This window comes from Amphiprion ocellaris, chromosome 22 (assembly GCF_022539595.1).
Source record: "Amphiprion ocellaris isolate individual 3 ecotype Okinawa chromosome 22, ASM2253959v1, whole genome shotgun sequence".
Taxonomy (NCBI): Eukaryota; Metazoa; Chordata; class Actinopteri; family Pomacentridae; genus Amphiprion; species Amphiprion ocellaris.
Window position 1 is genome coordinate 26,645,876 of NC_072787.1, and position 20,164 is coordinate 26,666,039.

The 20,164-nt window shown below is 37.1% G+C and overlaps 1 protein-coding gene and 1 long non-coding RNA gene across 3 annotated transcripts in view; one reads left to right on the forward strand and one right to left on the reverse strand.

Moving 5' to 3' along the window:
• LOC111571338 (cullin-1) overlaps nucleotides 1-4,386 on the forward strand; it is a 32,252-nt gene extending 27,866 nt beyond the window's left edge. For both annotated transcript variants that reach the window (XM_055007111.1, XM_055007112.1), the window contains exons 15-22: nucleotides 359-435; nucleotides 1,140-1,258; nucleotides 1,344-1,449; nucleotides 1,542-1,589; nucleotides 1,931-2,013; nucleotides 2,104-2,209; nucleotides 3,256-3,369; nucleotides 3,812-4,386. In XM_055007111.1, the coding sequence (XP_054863086.1) occupies nucleotides 359-435; nucleotides 1,140-1,258; nucleotides 1,344-1,449; nucleotides 1,542-1,589; nucleotides 1,931-2,013; nucleotides 2,104-2,209; nucleotides 3,256-3,369; nucleotides 3,812-3,892 (734 nt within the window). In that variant the 3' untranslated portion in view covers nucleotides 3,893-4,386. The remainder of the gene's footprint in view (nucleotides 1-358; nucleotides 436-1,139; nucleotides 1,259-1,343; nucleotides 1,450-1,541; nucleotides 1,590-1,930; nucleotides 2,014-2,103; nucleotides 2,210-3,255; nucleotides 3,370-3,811) is intronic.
• On the reverse strand, nucleotides 46-19,400 carry LOC129348000 (uncharacterized). Its single transcript, XR_008600391.1, has 4 exons — nucleotides 19,065-19,400; nucleotides 13,778-13,926; nucleotides 12,560-12,864; nucleotides 46-8,181 (listed from the first exon to the last, which is right to left on the reverse strand). It is a non-coding gene; the product is annotated as an uncharacterized LOC129348000 (long non-coding RNA).
• Between the last annotated feature and the right edge of the window lie 764 nt (nucleotides 19,401-20,164).

Here is a 20,164-nt window from a genome sequence, read left to right on the forward strand (position 1 = left end):
TTGTTTTTTTTCCGGAAAACACTTTTTTGTTTTAAATTATATGTGTGTGTGTGTGTGTGTGTGTGTGTGTGTGTGTGTGTGTGTGTGTGTGTGTGTGTGTGTGTGTGTGTGTGTGTGTGCGCGCGCGCGCGCGTGTGTGTTGAAATACATTTTTAATGACTGTGGAATTAAAAGCAGAACCAGGTAAATATAATTCACTTGTAGAAACTTTAAAAAACACACCAGACCTTTTACTGTGAAAGTATAGAGATGGATTAAGAGGCTGGTTGTGTCTTTAAGGACGTGCAGCCAGTAAATTGAATTTTCTGTCTCTTCTTGCCTGACGAACTGCAGCTGATTAATTAGATTTCTTTTACAGTGGACTTCAGTATCCAGGTCCTGAGCTCCGGGTCTTGGCCTTTCCAGCAGTCCTGCACCTTCGCTCTGCCTTCAGAGGTAAGACAACGTCTGGACAACTCAGTTTTACAACCCTGTGAAGAGCAGATTTAATGATTGAGTGAAACAAAATGCATGACTTAAAAGCTGCAAAAGGTTTCATTCTTTTGCTGCTGTGGGGGGAAAAATGTGTTTTTGCAGAGTTTTTAGTTTTGCGGGTACACAATTGGGCCTTCTTCAACGAGGAAAACTAACATAGTCATAAACCTGCAACTTTAAAATTTCAGTCTTATTGGTTTGCTTGTTCCAGGATATCTGGAGAATTTAGAACTACTTCTGGCTAGCATGGGATTTCTGGAGAATTTAGAACTTTTTCTGATTAGCACAAAATTTCTGGGGAATTTGGGATTTCTTATGGTTAGCACGGGATATCTGGAGATTTTAGAACTTCTTATGGTTACCATGGGATTTCTGAAAGTTTCTGGAAGAAGTAAACAGGTTGATTTTCTCTAGAAATTTAACTTACAGGCATAAAAATGCAACTATTAAGGCTCACAGTCTTGTTGGATTGTTTGTTCCAGCATCTGAACTCCATTCAAAGCTAAAAAAAAAAACAGCTTTTCCCGTCTTTTAATCTCTTTTTACTCAAGGCTACAGAGATGTTTTCAGTTCTGGAGACCTTCAGAGGCTTTAGAGAGGCCACCTAGTGCCTCAGTTTGAGAACCACAGCTCTGAATCCTCCTCTTTTATCTGTTCTTATGCAGCTGGAGCGGAGCTATCAGCGCTTCACAGCGTTCTACGCCAGCAGACACAGCGGCAGGAAGCTCACCTGGCTGTACCACCTGTCCAAAGGAGAGCTGGTCACCAACTGCTTCAAGAACAGGTGGGCAGGGGGCGCCAAAACCCAGAAACATTGAAGTCTCTGTGCTTGAAAGTTGTACTGAGCCTTTTGTTATTGTTGTTGGCAGGTACACACTGCAGGCCTCCACCTTCCAGATGGCCATCCTACTGCAGTACAACACGGAGGACAGCTACACCGTGCAGCAGCTCACTGACAGCACACAGATCAAAACTGTACGAAGAAACAAACACTCGTTTTACACCTTAAACCACTTCTAACTCATCTATTTGTTTGCTTACCGACGGTTTCTTCGTTTTGTTTTCAGGACATTTTGGTTCAAGTTCTGCAGATCTTGTTAAAGTCGAAGCTGCTGGTGAGTAAAATTTACACAAATGTCTGGATCATCTCTAGAGCCGTGCGGTAGATCAGAGACCCTGCAGGAAAATAGTCCTTAAAAAGTGTATTCGGGGTAAACTTTCAAAACACAAAAATTATTGATGAAAAGGTAAAACTCAGCATGGATTCATTAAATCTACTGAATTAAAATTCCTCTGATTCTGAGGAGATTTGATCACATTTTCTTTGAATCTTTTCTCAGTGAAGCACTAGGTGGCGCCAGACAGGTTTTAAACTCAGATTTCAGTGGTTTTCATGTTTTTAATCATTATTTAACGATTTCTAGACTCAGCTCTGACCTTCAATCCAAACCCTTAGGTTCTGGAGGACGAGAACGCCAACGTGGACGAGGTGGAGTTCAAACCCGACACTGTCATCAAGCTCTTCCTCGGATACAAGAAGTGAGAAACTTTGCTTTTTTTTTTTTTTTTTTTAATCACAACGATAAAAAGACGAAGCCGTTGCTGAACATCGACTGTTTGTTTCTGCAGTAAGAAGCTGAGGGTGAACATCAACGTCCCGATGAAGACGGAGCAGAAACAGGAGCAGGAGACAACTCACAAGAACATCGAGGAGGACCGGAAGCTCCTCATCCAGGTCAGAGCGGCCCGCTCATGTTTACATTTATATATATTAGATATATATTTAATAAACAACAAAACACAGGCTTTTATTGTGATGTTCAGATCAAAAGAATAAAAAAACAAAACAACTGGACAACAACATGGCACTAAAACTTTAATTGACTTTAATATTTTCACTTAAACTCTGGTTTACTTAAAAAAAATCTGATTATACACTAAAAGTCTAGTTAATTGAAATATAATAATTTTACACTAAAGCTGTATTTAATTTTAATTGAATAATTTTGCACTAAATCTGGTTTACTTTGTTTTTGATTTTACACTAAAACTGTATTTAATTTTAATTGAATAATTTTACACTAAAACTGTAATTTTAATTGAATAATTTTACACTAAAACTGTTTAACTTTAATTGAATAATTTTGCACTAAAACGTTCAGTTTAATGTAAAATCTAACACTAAAACTGGTTTACTTTTATTTTCTTATTTTACACTAAAACTCTGGTTAATTTTAATTTAATAATTTTGCACTAAAACTTTAATTCACTTGAATATTTTGACTACAATTCTAGTTAAATTTATTAATTTTGCTTTAAAGCTGTGGTTAATTTTAATATTTTCACACTAAAACTCTAGTTCAATTTTATTTTCTTAAGATTTTTCACTAAAACGCTGGTTAATGTTAATCAAATTTTTTAAAAAATGCTCTAAAACTTTTTCACAAAAATCGTTCATTTTTGTTGAATCATTCTGCTCTGAAACTCTGCTTTAATTTATTATTTTCACACTAAAAATCTGATCAATTTTTTATTTTTTGTTTTATTTTTTACACTAAAGCTTTGGTTCACTTTTAGAAAAAAAATGCACTAAAACTGGTTTACTTGAATATTTACATACTTCAAGGCTCATTTTCCTTCTGCAGCTTGTGATTTAAATATTGTTTTTTTTTTTTTTTTTTAATTTTGTTCACAGAAAAGAGTTGAATTAAATGTTTTTGCGTTTTTGTGACTCTGAGGACGAAGATAAACGGTTGTGTTTTGGTTGTTTTTGGATTTCAGGCCGCCATCGTGAGGATCATGAAGATGAGGAAGGTCCTGAAGCACCAGCAGCTCCTGGCTGAAGTCCTGAACCAGCTGTCGTCCCGGTTCAAGCCCAGAGTCCCCGTCATCAAGGTGAGAGCTTCAGGACGCACTTTAAAATCCTCAATCTTTGTTAAATTCCTGAATTCTTAGAGTTTTTTTCTAACTTTTCTAACCAGCTTGAAATTCTAACAGCTGTCAAAATGAGAAGTTAAACAACATTCTGTTCAGGAAAAGTTTTGAGGAAATCATCTGAAAGTTCGATCAAGAAATCCTAAAATTCCAACTTTAACCTCCTGAAAAGTTACGTTTTTGAGACATTTTGGACGACGTACTAAATTGACTATGCCGTTTTTGAGACATTTCGGACGACATAGTTTAGTTTGTCGTCTCGTCTTGAACTTGGCAAACTTCAAAATTAGCATTAAAATGTGTCTAAATGAGTGTTTTTATGGATCTCTGTGGACGTATGAACCAGACTGTGCTTGTCTAGTCTGTATATACTGACGGCATTTTGTCTCCCTCTTGTGGCCAGAAATGCATCGACATCCTCATAGAGAAGGAGTATCTGGAGCGAGTGGACGGGGAGAAGGACACCTACAGCTACCTGGCCTGAGCTCCTCCCAGCTGTCCGCCGGCTCTCCTCCCTTTTATTTGTTCTCTTTTCTTTGGTTTTTTTAATTTTTAATTTTATGTCTGAGTAATAAAGTGTGGATCCCTCCGAGCAGCGGCCATGTTGTGAGCGTGTCGCTGGGCAGAACTCTGGTCCCGCCTCCCTGTCGTCACGTTGTAAATACAGACTGTGAGGAGTTAAGCCCCGCCTCCCGTCTTTACATAGCGCAAAAAAAACATAATGAATTAGCCAATCAGAGGAGAGCCGCCGCTGCATCCAAAGGTTTCTGCATGCTACTGCCTACCTGCACCATGGCGACCACCTGAAAAGAGTTAACGAGTAAAATTAAAGAGTCAGTGGGCCAATCAGAGCGGCTTCGTCATCTGCTCCGGTTGCTTTGGTTCACGCAGGATTCATCACTGAACGGTGGACATTTGTATAGTGTGGTTCATTTTCTAAATGTGTGATAAATAAAAACAAGGAAAGATTTCTCTAAACACGCCTCATTTGTTTGTCTTCAAGAGCAAACTGTCGAATATTTACACTTTACGATACGTTAAAGTCCAACATCAGGTCAACAACATCCACGTAAAGTATAAAGTTCACTCGTTCTGCAGTAAAATGAAGTTTGAGCCACTTTCAGAGTTTCAGCATCTTTTGAAAGCTTAAAGTCATTTAATCTGAAAAAAAGTCTTTAACATGAATGTAAAGAAACAGGAAGTAGAATTTTAATGATGCTTCCTGCTGCTTATATTCATGCAAGGTCAAATTTGGATCAAAATTTGTGGCCATCCATCGACTACAACCTGTAAAAGTACGTCATTAAAACTAGGTTTTTCATGGCCTCTTTACATTATTTCATCATATGGCACGTTTTTACATGCTGAAAAATCGCATTTTTTTCCCCGACAGTATAGTAAGGCGTTTTTTTTTGCGCCAAAATTCTTTTTTTTTTTTTTTCCAACGAAAACCTTTCTGGAGTGTTTTTCACGGCCTCCTTTACATTATTTCATCATATGGCACGTTTTTACAACATGTTTGAAAAATCGCATTTTTTTTCGACATAGTATAGTAAGGCGTTTTTTTTTGCGCCAAAATTCATGATGATTTTTTTTTCAAAGAAAACCTTTCTGGAGTGTTTTTCACAGCCTCCTTTACATTATTTCATCATATGGCACGTTTTTACAACATGTTGAAAAATCGCATTTTTTTTCGACATAGTATAGTAAGGCGTTTTTTTTGCGCCAAAATTCATGATGATTTTTTTTTTCAAAGAAAACCTTTCTGGAGTGTTTTTCACGGCCTCCTTTACATTATTTCATCATATGGCACGTTTTTACAACATGTTTGAAAAATCGCATTTTTTTTCGACATAGTATAGTAAGGCGTTTTTTTTGCGCCAAAATTCATGATTTTTTTTTTCAACGAAAACCTTTCTGGAGTGTTTTTCACGGCCTCCTTTACATTATTTCATCATATGGCACGTTTTTACAACATGTTTGAAAAATCGCATTTTTTTTCGACATAGTATAGTAAGGCGTTTTTTTTGCACCAAAATTCATGATGATTTTTTTTTTCAACGAAAACCTTTCTGGAGTGTTTTTCACAGCCTCCTTTACATTATTTCATCATATGGCACGTTTTGACAACATGTTTGAAAAATCGCATTTTTTTTCGACATAGTATAGTAAGGCGTATTTTTGCGCCAAAATTCTTTTTTTTTTTTTTTCCAATGAAAACCTTTCTGGAGTGTTTTTCACAGCCTCCTTTACATTATTTCATCATATGGCACGTTTTGACAACATGTTTGAAAAATCGCATTTTTTTTCGACATAGTACAGTAAGGCGTATTTTTGCGCCAAAATTCTTTTTTTTTTTTTTTCCAACGAAAACCTTTCTGGAGTGTTTTTCACGGCCTCCTTTACATTATTTCATCATATGGCACGTTTTTACAATATGTTTGAAAAATCGCATTTTTTTTCGACATAGTATAGTAAGGCGTTTTTTTTGCACCAAAATTCATGATGATTTTTTTTTTCAACGAAAACCTTTCTGGAGTGTTTTTCACAGCCTCCTTTACATTATTTCATCATATGGCACGTTTTGACAACATGTTTGAAAAATCGCATTTTTTTTCGACATAGTATAGTAAGGCGTATTTTTGCGCCAAAATTCTTTTTTTTTTTTTCCAACGAAAACCTTTCTGGAGTGTTTTTCACGGCCTCCTTTACATTATTTCATCATATGGCACGTTTTTACAATATGTTTGAAAAATCGCATTTTTTTTCGACATAGTATAGTAAGGCGTTTTTTTTGCACCAAAATTCATGATGATTTTTTTTTTCAACGAAAACCTTTCTGGAGTGTTTTTCACAGCCTCCTTTACATTATTTCATCATATGGCACGTTTTTACAACATGTTTGAAAAATCGCATTTTTTTTCGACATAGTATAGTAAGGCGTATTTTTGCGCCAAAATTTTTTTTTTTTTTTTCCAACGAAAACCTTTCTGGAGTGTTTTTCACGGCCTCCTTTACATTATTTCATCATATGGCACGTTTTTACAATATGTTTGAAAAATCGCATTTTTTTTCGACATAGTATAGTAAGGCGTTTTTTTTGCACCAAAATTCATGATGATTTTTTTTTTCAACGAAAACCTTTCTGGAGTGTTTTTCACAGCCTCCTTTACATTATTTCATCATATGGCACGTTTTTACAACATGTTGAAAAATCGCATTTTTTTTCGACATAGTATAGTAAGGCGTTTTTTTTGCGCCAAAATTCTTTTTTTTTTTCTCAACGGAAACCTTTCTGGAGTGTTTTTCATGGCCTCCTTTACATTATTTCATCATATGGCACGTTTTTACAATATGTTTGAAAAATCGCATTTTTTTTCTACATAGTATAGTAAGGCGTTTTTTTTGCACCAAAATTCATGATGATTTTTTTTTTCAACGAAAACCTTTCTGGAGTGTTTTTCACAGCCTCCTTTACATTATTTCATCATATGGCACGTTTTTACAACATGTTGAAAAATTGCATTTTTTTTTGCGCCAAAATTCATGATGAGTTTTTTTCAAATAAAACCTTTCTGGAGTGTTTTTCAAGGTAAAATGTCACAAAAATGTCATAGTTTAGTATGTCGTCCAAAATTTCACAAAACTACAAACAGGTTTGGAATCCTGTGGTAATCTGGAGACATCTGGTCAAATACTTCATCCAAAAGTCCCAGATTTACTGAAAGATCCTGTTCTGAAGATGTATCACTCATTCATGGCAAAATGATGTAGAGAGATGTAGATAACAGTGTGTGACGGTTCTACTATGGAACCAGTTTGACATGTTCAGGTGTTCTTTGTGTGAAAACTCAGAGATTTCAGGGATCAGAAGGTGGTTTTCAACTTTCTTTGTTAACTTTCTGCTTCAACTTTAAATTAAATTTCCTTGACTAAGCCAGCCCTCTGGATTTCCAGGAAGCTGTGTTCCTATTGGCTGTCCATGTGGCTGTGTTCCTATTGGCTGTCCAGGTGGCTGCTTGGTGTTGTCAGGAACACCTGAGCAGCTCAGTGTCTTCCTGCTTCATGTGGCTGCAGCCAAACATTTCCTCTGTTTCTCTTCACCACTGAACCGGGTTTGGCTCCATTGCTTCAGTTTGTTCTTTAGGCGTTGGCTTGCAGCTTCCAGCAGTAAAATCATCTTTAATGTGTTTCTTGGTGTGTTTTAGGGCTTTGTACTGGATAGTTGTCTTGGTAAATGTGGTTCTTTAGTCACAGTTAGCACATGGTGCTAATGTGTGCAGTGATTAGTGGATTTGGTGCAGCTGAGTTGTGTCTTTATCTTGGCTGTAGTGAGTCTTCAGAGGTTTTTGGTCAGACACATTCTGTATTCTTGTTTGAGAACCAGCGTTGGTTGTCCAGAAGGTAAGAGTTCCTGTCCTGATTCTCTGTTCTCAGAGGTTCTCTGGTAGGCTGCAGGAGACTTTAGCGTTTGGGTTGTACTAGTTTGGTTTTTGTATGGTTTCATTTGGACGACTATCTTGAGGCTCCTCCATGTGGTTTAGTGAGGTTTTCTGGAACAGTTCTACAAAGCAACCTGCAGCAGAAGAGACTTTGAGAGTTTTTAGGAAGTTCTGGAGACCAGACTTTAGAGCAGCAGAAACATTTGTCAGCAGTTTGAGCAGGAGAAGGTGAGCTTCAGAGTAGAAATGAGACAGAAACCTTCTTGACCCGTGTGGTGAGGTCCTGTACCAAGAGTTTGAGCAGGTTGTGAAGAGTCTGTAGTTCTTTGGTCTGAAAGCACAAGAAGAGTCGACTCATTAAAGGAGAAAACAGGAGATATTGTTGGTTCTTCTGTCACTCTGCAGTTTCCTTAGAGTGAATATCAAGTTTATATTTTAAATGATTTCCCATGTGAGCCCAAGAAGACTTCAATAAACTCCCTCCATCCCCTGAACACAACATATTTTATTACCATGTTAAATCTTTTTTTAAAAAATGTTTTTGAGTTGTAATCATAGTTTTAGTAGTTTTTTCTGTTTGCTTGTTTAGTTTTGTCATCTGTGTGAAAGGTGCTAAACAAATAAAGTTGAATTGATAAAGTGAATAATTGACTAACTCATGATTGTGACAACAGAAGTATTTTCATTGAGATTTAAGGGTTTGTTTCATTTTTAAGGTTGGGGTTAAAATCTTGACAGAAAAAAAGATTGAAGAAATAAACTACATTAAAAAAGCAATTAAATCAAAGGAAAAAAGCATTTAATACAATAAACTTTGAAAAAGAAAATTAAACATTAAATACAATTAAATAATACATGTAATTATGAAATTAAACAAAGTTTTTTGAACAAAAATATTAAACATTAAAGATGAAATATTTTAGATAATTAAAAATTTAAAAAATACAAAACATTTAATTAGATTATTAAACCTTTAAAAGGACAAAACATTTAATTAAAAAATTAAATGTTTAATTAGTAAATTAAATCTTAAAGACAATAAAACTTTAAACAGGAATTAAACAGAAAATACAATGAAGCATTTAAAAAGAAAATTAAACATTGAAAGGTGGTAAAACATTTAAAAAGAAAAACCTTAAAGATTTAATCGAAAAATTAAACATTGGAAAAAAAAAGGAAATTTTTCAAACAAGCAGATAAAACATTTGAAAAAACAATTAAACATTAAAAAGACAAAACATTTGGAAATCAAATCAGACATTAGAAAAGAATAAAAGGCGAGAAAAGAGCAAAATTAAACATTTAAGAAGAATCAAACTAAAGACAAAACATTTGAAAAGACACCAGTTAGACTTTAGAAGATCAAATTAAACAGAAGAGACAATAAAACGATGAAAAAGAGCAAAAACAGATCAAGTCTTAAAGCGTTTTCTAGTCTGAAATGAAAACATCAAGTTGTTTCTTCAAACATTTCCTCTTTCTATGTTCTTGGTTTGATTGTGGACAGATTTACTAAGAACTCATTTCAGAAAACTGCTTTCCAGATAAAGTCTACTAGTAGTTGAAGGCATTGATCAAACTAATGTTACCTTCTGATCTCCACAAACTTTACTGTTCAGTGAAGAGAATCAAAGTTTGTTCAGTATTTCTAAAAAACCCACAGGTGAAGGTCTGAGAAGAACTCAGATGGATGGTCTAAATGTGAAATCAAGACTCATGGTCACAAGTTTTAAGGCTTCTGTTAACCAGAAAGTTCAAACTAACAGAGAAGTACTGAGAAACTTTTAAAATTTCAGTCCGCAGACTGTCTAAAGGTTCAAACTAACAGAGAAGTACTGAGAAACTTTTCAAACTTCAGCCCTGAGACTGTCTGAAGGTTCAAACTAACAGAGAACTACTCAGGAACTTAGAAGATATCAGTCCTTGGACTGTCTGAAGGTTCAATCTAACAGAGAACTACTGTGAGACTTAGAAAATTTCAGCCCTCAGACTGTGTGAAAGCTCAGGTCCTGAGGACTCGGGAGGTGTGGAGGCTTTGGAAAGTCTTGGAACTGAGGGTTCCACCCTCCAGCACAAAGGCTGAAGTCCAACCTCCTGAGAAAAACGGTTGAGTCAAGACTCGAGTTAAAAAAAAAACTCGAAAACGAGAAAAAATAGATGATAAATGCGCAAAAAAAAGAAGAATTAGTATCTGAGTGAGTAGCTCAGGGGGATAAGAAGAGGACTACAGAGTGGAGGGTCGCAGGTTCGAGACCCGCCACCGGCAGTTTTCTTTCTTTGTCTTTGTCAGGATTTTGAGAAAATTTAAGAAGTGTCTGGTCTTGAACCAGCGACCTGCAGCTCCATAGGCAAATCCTTAACTCACTGAGCTACAGATCAGATACAAAGAAATAAATTCGTCGTCCCTTTGGCATCGTAGTTCCTCAAGTGACCACATGGGTGGAGCCAAGGCGGAGTCTGGGTGGAGTCAGGGCGGAGAGTAGGTGGGGAGGTGGGTGGCGGCCTCCCCCCTCTACTCCCCCACCTCCCCACACCGCCCACCACACCTTCCCCCGCCCGACGAGTTCTTCGAGTCTCCACGAGTTCTTCGAGTCTCAACAGGTTTTCCCGAGTTTCTGGAGTTTCTACCAGGTCAGAGGCAGAACAAGTTGTCATGAAGAGGTGTTGAAGTCGGCCAGGATGGACTGACTTTTTACAGCGACTAGAAGGAAGACCACTAGAAGAGCAGGTCTTTAACCACCATCCATAAAATCCATGGAGTTGCTCCAGAGAAATGAAGGAAGGTCAACTTTTATCAACCTCCATCCAGATGTTCAACTTGATATCTTTACTTTGACATTTTTAGCACCACAAACCTTTAGTATCACACTTTATTATCATTTATTAGGACTTTCATGGAATCCACCAGCAGATTTACTTTTTGTTGACAAACTTTATTCTTGTCATCGTGGGACAGCAGTATTTAAAACTGTTCCTTCTATTTGACCTCATGTTTATTAGTTTTAGTTTAGAAAGTTATTTTAATTGTCGATTAGTCTCTTAAAAACCAAATAATAAATTGGATTAGTCACGAAATTTTAATTTCTTACTTTGTCATATTTTAGATATGACAAAAAATATAAAAATAAAGCATCTTGAGACAGTTTGACCTGTAATTGGCGTTATATAAATAAAATTGAATTAAAATTGTATATATCTTGTAATGTTGGAGTAATTCAGCCATATATGTTGGAAAACACATTTTCTTTGTCCATTAATCTGTTGATTGTTTTCTCCACTAATTCATGTTTTGGTTTATAAAATGTCAAACCCAAATATATTCAGTTTACTGTCATAAAAACCAAAAAGATTTACATTCATGATGCAGGAATCAGGCATTTTTTCACTTTTTATCTTAGTTTAGTCAGAAAGATAGTTGATAATGTGTGAATTGTTGCAGCTTGTGAGCCGTAAAAGGTTTTAATCTTTGGGGCCGAGTGTCAGAAAACATTTAGAAACCAACATCAACAAAACACTCAACAAAGATTTGAACACCATTAAAGGGAAATCCAACTTTTGCATGACAATGTCAAATTAAAGGACATTTATTTCCAACGTAAATGTGTGATATTCATCCTCTGGAGCTTTCTCTTCACATCGTCTTCCACCTGGACTGGTTTGGTCGGGAGCATGTGCAACAAACATTTGAAAAACTGCACTTTAACATCAATGAATGACACTGAAGTTTAATCTCTACATAAATGAGACTGAGTCTGGATGTGCTGCTCTGTCATTAACTCCTAAGTTTAGGTAAAGTTCAAACAAAAGAGGACAGTTCAGATCAGATTTGAGAATGAGCTTATTTTGAACAAACATCTCAGACTTTCTGAGCTTCAGCACCTCCAGCAAGATATTTTAACAACAAGCAACTCAAGAGATCCACAAGTTGGAGAGAGTTAGCTTTAGCTGAGCCAAAGAACATGTGGGACGCTAACCTAGCAAACATTTCAGACTTTTCTCTGTGAATTCTGAGAAATAATTTCCTATTTAATGACAGAGCTACACATCTTAACTCAGTCTCATTAAAACAGACTCTAATTCAGTGTCATCCATCCATATTAAAGTGCAATTACCCAAAATGTTTGTTGCATGAGCTCCAACAAAACCTGTCCAGGTAGAAGGCCACTTTGACAAACAGGAAGTGGAAGATTCCAAGCAGATTTATAGAAGGGGGAACCGGACTGTACTAAGTGTGGTCCAGTATAGAGGGGTGTTTTGTGGGTTTTTAAGGCTGATAATGATTATTAGTGAGACCTTTGGAGTAGATATTCATTTGCAGTAAATGAAAGTATTTAAAATCTTGGAGTTAAACTTAGAAGAACACAAACTCTAACAGAAAACTTTGTTGATATGTTTTTGTTTTGTTTACAGATGTTAAGTTAAAGGAGTTTTAATCGTGACGTATAACCAATCAAATCACTCCAGAAGACAGAGCGACCACAGGTAGATAAAGGTTCAGAGCCAAAGTAGCACCATTTTTAAATTGATTTATTACCGTAAATCAGTAAAAAATAAAATACTGATAATCAGTAAATCAGTCAGCCCACAATTACTACAATTCTACAATGTATGTCTCTTTCCTTTGACTTGTTATTTGTACAATATACGATGTATATGATGGTGTTTTTTCATCCCAAAGGCTATACTATGATGTTTTCTAAGAGACATACCATGCTACTCTGGTTGTTCTGGCTCTGGGCTGCTGCACTCCTCCTCTGTTGTTTTCTGGATTGTACTCAGCTGCATGTCTTCATCCACCCGGCCTCCATTGACTCGTCCCGCCTGCCGTCTCTGGAGCTGAAGCTGGATTGGAACAGACCAAAGTACAGTCCAATCACGATGCCAGCTGCCTCTCAAAAGGCTCCTTCATCTGGCAGGTGGCAGCACTTCTTCTGAGGGGAAGCTGAGCTGGTCCAGCAGAACTTTGGAGATGTGTTCCAGTGGTTGGTGGATATGTGGGGAGATAGAGAGGGACCTTTGAATTGTTCACAAAGGAAAACAGGGAACCCATTGGTAGCTTTAGTTTAGGCTGCTACTGCGGTGTGTTTTTGGGTTTTAAGAGGTGAACAGGAAGAGTTTTTTTTCGTATTGATTATCTTTTACTTTGTTCCTGGTTGGAATGCCCATCAATGTCAACATGAAGTTCACTTTAGTTCTGTTTATTTATTTTTATTTTACTAACACCCATTTGCTTTTAACCCCCTCAGATGTTGATTTGTTGTAAACTTACTCTTTCAAATAAATACTCGTTTAACCCTCTGGAAACCAGCGTTTGGACTGTTTTTGTGTTGCTCCTCACCTACTGACAGCTGTGGACTAAAGGCTATACTGTGACGTTTTTAGAGCAACATGCTAAACTATAGGCATTTTTAATTGACATATTACTATGACCTTTTTTTTGTTTTAGGTTTTTTGTTTTAGTTTTTTTTTTGTTTTTTAGCAACATATAAGAATTTGAACAGTTTTAAAAATTACTATACTTTTACTTGTGCAATGAAATATTATTCTAAGGCATTTTTTAGATGACATATTATACTCTGATGTTTTCTTGAATAACATACTATTTTGACAATATCCTGCACTATGACATTTTTGAACCACATATCATACATGATAATTTTAGGCAACATCCCATCATTTTGTGCTTTTTGAACCACATAATAATCTATGGGTTTTTTTTGCCGACATGCTGTACTATGAACTACAGGCCATACTATGTTATTCTTGAGTAAAGCATACTATACTTTGACATTTTCTGAACTACATCCTATACTATGGCGTTATACACAGAGTGCTTTGGTTACATGTTGATTTATAATCTAGATTTTTTTCTGTTTTGTTTTTTGATGGGATTACCACAGACCTGACTGAACACCGTTGACACCCACCTGAGGGAGACGCTGCCTAAGATCTCAAGGCTGCTTGGTCGTGGTCTTTCTGGTCCTGCTCCAGAACGTCTTCATCAACTACGTCTTCTTTTGAAGAGGCCCTCAGATGCTGCAATCTCTGACCTTCAGGAGGAACTGCTACTTTCACTCTGTAACGAGACGGCGGTTATTTTAAAGACCCAGCTCCTGGTAGCTTTGAATGAAAGTTTAACACCCATCAAAACAGAACTACAGACAGTTAAATCTGAGCTGTCGGTCAGTATTTCAAACATCAAGTCCAACCCAGCTGTCCTAAAGCACACTGTGGGTGAAACGGAAACTTCACTCTCCACATCACTGACGACATCATCACACTCCAAAGCAGAGCACCTGTCTGCTGAACTTTTAAAAGTGGACTATAAATGTGAAGAATGTGAGCAGCAGCAGCCTGTGAGCAGCGGAACAGATGTGATCAGAAAGAAGTCATTTTCTTTTTTCTTTTCTTTCTGGTTGACTTGATGCTGTCAGATGCAGATGTTGGAGCTGATTCTGATCTTTCAGGATAAAAAGCTGCTTTTTCAAATTCATGAAACTGATGTCATTTAAAACTATCAGAGTCTGTTTTAGTGTCAAATTAAAGCTGATTACTGACAACTAGAACATTAACGTTACTGTTTTAATCACATTTAAGTTTCCTGAACGTTACATTAACATCAACCAGCCACAGTTTTATGAACTTAATGAACCACATTACAGGAACACAACACACTTCAGCTGCTGACAGGAAACAACACAAACATCGTTAGCTTGATGCTACATTTAGCTGCTAATCAGGACTGGTCAGCTAGCTCGGTCAGCATCGCTGATTCACATTAAAGCTAATATTCACTGGATGCTAACTCTCTTCTCTGGTCAACACACACAAATAAACTCCACCAACTCCTGGGGTTCACTGCTCACATTATATCTGACTCTGAAGTTGAACATAAGGTTCATTAAAACCGGCACCGATCAGTAAATTATCATTTAGTACCAACCAGCTGTCAGAGTCCTTCAGTGTCTGTTGGTCGAATCAGCCGAAGGACTGAATTACTGAACTGAAAACTCATTAAAACAAGACAACGGACAGTAAAACTGTCTGTGGAAAATGTGCTGCTGCTCCACCGATAAATACCAACAAACTAAAACAAACTTGGTGGAAGTGTTGCTTTTAGTGATTTATTTAACAAATAGCAAATATGAGGCTTTTGTTTTTCTGGAAGTAAAAGGAAACGTTGCTTAGCCGTAGTTTCCTAACTTAACTTTAGCTGCACTTTCACCATGTTCTGATAGATCAGTTTTTTTATATTAAAATAGCTGCACTTCCTTTGTATATTTGGTCGTTTCTTATGTTGCTGCTGTTTCATTGCAATTATATTTTAATAATATCACTTTAAATACAGATAATTGAAAAGAAAAAACTGGCTCTGAAATACTCAATGAACTGATACATCATCTAGTGTTAAACTAAATAAGAATTCTTAATAATATAAAATGGAACTGACTGAGCTGGATTAATTAAATCCAGATATTTCAAATTGAAAGAAACACAACAAGATTTCAGTCAATTAAACCTTAAATTAATTTACCTGAGAAAACCATCCTTTAATGTCTTACTTTAAAATGACCTACATTTTTAAAAAATAAGGTGCAAAGTAAAAGTTTCACATTACAGATTAATCACTGATGAACATTTAATTGCATTAACTAAATTATTATGAGGAAACAGAAATCAATTTCTAATATTTCTATCAAATATGTTTATGTCTATAAAATGTACTGGACGGCAATAAAAATGTCTGCATAGTGAAATATATGAAGTCCATCTGCATTTATGCATCGTATTCATGTTTAAATAACAGGAACTGCAGCCCACGTTCAGTCAAGTTAGCAGAATTACGGATAAACAAAGTTTCCAGGTATCTCTTTCAAAATAAAAGCCGTGATTTGTTTTACGGAAAAATTACGTGATTTCAAACGTGATTTTGAAAATGTAAACAAACTGTAATCAGCGTTAGCTTGCTGCTCCACTTGCTCTGAATATTTTTGTTCTCGTCTTTGTCAAGCCCAAAGGAAAAATGAATCCATATTCTGGCTACATTACCGACAACAGCGTCCCTGGAGTGACCGGAAAGGTTAGCCGACCTAGCGGAAGTGCTAATGAGGTCTGCTCTGGCGCGGATTATCACCGTCACACATGTAGCTTTGAAAATAAATCTTCTACAAGACACAGAGCTGTAGCTCCGTTTCAGTGTGAGCTCTAATGTTTCTCTGTGTCTGACTTCCTCTAATAAAATCCTCCTGTTCACTGGGAGCTGCAGCTACCAGAGATATGAATATCTGTGTATGGTCAGACTGAGAGCCGGAGAGCAGTGATTGGTCAGACTGAGAGCCGGAGAGCAGCGATTGGTCAGACTGACTGAGAGTCGAGGCCTCTCTGTCCCGCCCACATTTACAGCTTCTGCTGTTTACCTGCTGCTGCTAACAACGTTAGCGTCCAAAAATGAAGATAAACTCTACAGGTAAGTCATTTTTGTAACTAGTTGTACTCTTCTCCACATCTGGACAACATCACATATAAAGCAGTAAAGTTACTGTAAGTTAACATCAGACTATAACCTCTGATATAAACATGTTCTAACGTCATGTTTTACAATTGTTCTGTAAATCTGAGATTACGTTTCCTCATTTAGTGCTAACGCTGATGCTACATCAGGTTAGTCAGTGTCATAAACTAGTTAACTGTTAGCTGTAGCTAAGTTTCCTGCAGATCACAGCTTACCAATCATAACGAATTGATAACTGCTGTTTTAATGATCAGCAGATATAAATAAATCTACGTTGATGTTCCTCCACAGAACTGTTACTGATGAATGTTAATCTCTCAGTTCAGTTCTGAGTTAATATCTCTGTTCTTTGCTTCAGTTTTTTTTTCTCTACACCAGTGTATGGTCAGATAACTGTGGAGCTCATGCTAATGCTAGTGATTCATTAGAATAAAATAGAATAAACTTTATTGTCCATCTAAGGCAGTAAAATGGTCTTTAGCCTCAGCCAGGAAAACTAACATTTCCATAAGATTAAAAAATAGAACAAAAACAGAACACTCTGTTGTGTTCCATTCATATGCTGATGTGTTCACTCTGATATTTAACATTCCAGCAGTTGGACTGAAAGAACCTTGTAGATCTTTTCCACACTGTTAGTCTTTTCCTTCCAGTCTTGGTCTGGATCATTGGGAACATCTAGTCTGATGGACTGAGAGCTCCAGAGAACATGAACATCCAGCTGTGGTTGTCTGAAGAGTCTTTTGTCCTTCATCATTGTGAGGAAGAGCAGCACTGATGTCCTCCTCATCCTTCCAGTAATAACAATAGTGCTGCAGATTCAGCTCCTCTCTTCAGAATACAACTTGTCTTGTGACTGTTCAGTATTTACACTTCACTGTCAGCAACACGTTGTTTATTTCATCCATTTATTACATGTGTTTACACATCTTTACAGTTCACAATTGTTAAATAATGTAGTTTTTAAATGTGCAATAAAGGTAATAATGAAGCTCCTGCCCTGAATGTGTTGATGTTTTAATGCTGCATATCTGCTATAAATAACATGGACTTTTTATATTGTATTTCTGCTCCAACAGCAGAGATGCAGTTAAAGGTGATAAATAGAACCTGTGAACACTAAGAACAGAGAATAATAAGCTGCTGAGAGTTGGTCTGTCCTTCTGTAAGTGAAAGTTAAACAGGAAGTGGTTCACTGAGGATGTCGTCCATTCAGTCTCCTTCTTCACAACCAGATGAGGTTTTCCTTCTGCTGGCTTCACTCAGAAGATCCTCACAGTGAACATGAGACACCTGAGATGAAGACAGACAACACAGTATCAGCATCAACAGCAGAGGTTCGTCATTACTTTGATCATATTCTGGGAGTTTATTTTTCCAGTCTACACTGCAGGAATACGTACTACAACATGTGAATCAGTCATTAAACAATGTTAACGACTAGACAGCAGATTTACTGTTTTCTCCAGTTTAACTTCAGAGACTCAGCAGATATTCAGGACTACTGACAACACAGAATCTTAACCTTACTGTTTTAATTACATTTAGGTTTTCTAAACGTTACATTAATGTGAACCAGCGTCTCCAAGAACAGTTTTATTAACTAAATGCACCACATTACATGAATACAACACACTTCAGCTGTTTACATGAAACACAACACAAACATCGTTAGCTTAATGCTACGTTAGCTTTAACCAGGCTATGACTGAGCAGCTAGCTCGGTTAGCATCGCTAACATTAAAGCTAATATTTACTGGATGACAACTTTCTTCTCTGGTCAACACACACAGAAATAAACTCCACCAACATCTGGAGTGCATGGCACACATTATATCTGACACTAAAGCTGCATATAAAGTGCATTAAAGCGGCACCGATACGAAAATAAACATTAACTTACCGAACTATCAGAGTCCTTTCAGTGTCTGCTGGTAGAATCAGCCGAAGGTAGAAAACTGGTTAAAACAAGCCAACGGGCAGGAAAACTGTCTGTGGAAAATGTTCTGCTGCTCCACCGATAAATAAACCAACAGTTATTATATCAGAATTAATCCAAACGAGGAGAGCAGTCTCTGCTGCCTCCTCCATAGGACCTGTCAATCATTCCAGACCAGACTGTCAATCAAGTAGTCCCGCCCCCTGGCTTCGTAAAACTTTAACGCTCTATAAAAAATTCAATATTGATTTATTTTAAGATCGGCCACCTGATCTCTCATTTTGACCATGAAAACTAATGGAAAAAAATTATATCCAGTCTATGCACCGTCCTCTGTTTGGCTCCACACTTGCTGATGACCACTTCCGGTCTCAGAAAATGAAAAAACGGACCTTTTTTCGTTTCTGTCTCTTACCGATTTTACTTTTTTTGTTATTCCAAATATAAAATGAAGATCAACGCATTTTAAAAATGTATATCCCTTTTTGATCATGAAAAGGAAAAACGCCTTGTATTTCAATTTTAATTTTTGTATTTTATAACGAAAATCAAATAACCCCGTTTTTTTGTTTTTCAATACCCGTTTCAGAACGGAAAATCCAATTGCCAGATAAATACACGGACCAATAACACACAGGGCTTACTAATAATCATACAGGAGTTCAAAAGTAAATCTACAGAGGAATTGGAATTCACTAGAGAAGTAACAACACTTACACGAGCTCTAGAAAAAACGATCTACATGAAACCAGAATCCACTCACTAGTCTGGAATGCTCGTGCTGAGGTTCAGCGTGAATGGACTGAAAGGGGACCAGGTGTAGACCTAGATGAGGGGGAGTTGGACGCTGGGAAGCTCTGGGTGGCATGCAGCTGTTCTGGAGGCTGCGGCGTCCAGGAAACGGGGGAGACTGACCAGGTGAGTTGTTGCAGCCAGGGTTCTTTGATCCAAGAACAGCGGGAGCAGGTGGACACGAACGGCCGGGATCCAGACTAGGAGGAAGCAAAGACAACAGTTACCAGTTTACACAGTTTGGAGGCTGGAGTGAACGGTGCAAAGACTGACTGTAGATCCTTCACGGTCTGGCACAGAATGATGAGTAGAGTCAGGCTTTATTGTAGAGGATGGCTTCTGATTGGCCCTGCTCCACCTGCTCCACCTGCTCCACCTGCTCCACCTGCTCCACCGCAGCCTCTATGCCAAGCACACCTATAGAAAAAACAGAAGGGGAGGGGAAGTGGGAGAACCCTGTCTAGAGCCTGCTTGGAGCAGGCCTAACATAGTTTAGTATGTCGTCCAAAATGCTGTCGTTTCATCTTTAAAAAAAACGTTAAACACGAAGTAGTAATGTGACGAAACAGGGAGTAGAATTTTAGGACTCTTACTGTAGTTTTTCTGTCTACAAAGTTAAATTCAGATATTAAATATTGAGATCTCTAGAATTTGGATCAATTTGTGGCTGTCCAGTGACTACAACCTATAAAGGTACATACGTATTATCAACAAAATCTTTTGAGGTACAAAAAAACGCTCGTTTGGCCGTAAAATGAAGTTTCAGGCACTTTGAGTTTCAAAACTCATTTAAAGAAACAGTAGAATTTTATGGCTCTTTTACTGCAGTCTCCATTCCTATAAGGTGAAATCCTGATATTAAATGTTGAGATCTTTTAAATTCAGATCAAAATTTGTGCCCATCCATCAACAACAACCTGCTAAAGCACATAAATATTTATATTTATCACTTGTTCTGCAGTAAAATGATGAAGGTTTAGCCACTAAATATCTTCTTAAATATCCACATTTTATGCCACAAACGTTTCAGAGCAGAAGTTGTTCTAAAAACGTGAAGTTGTGGAGCTCCTG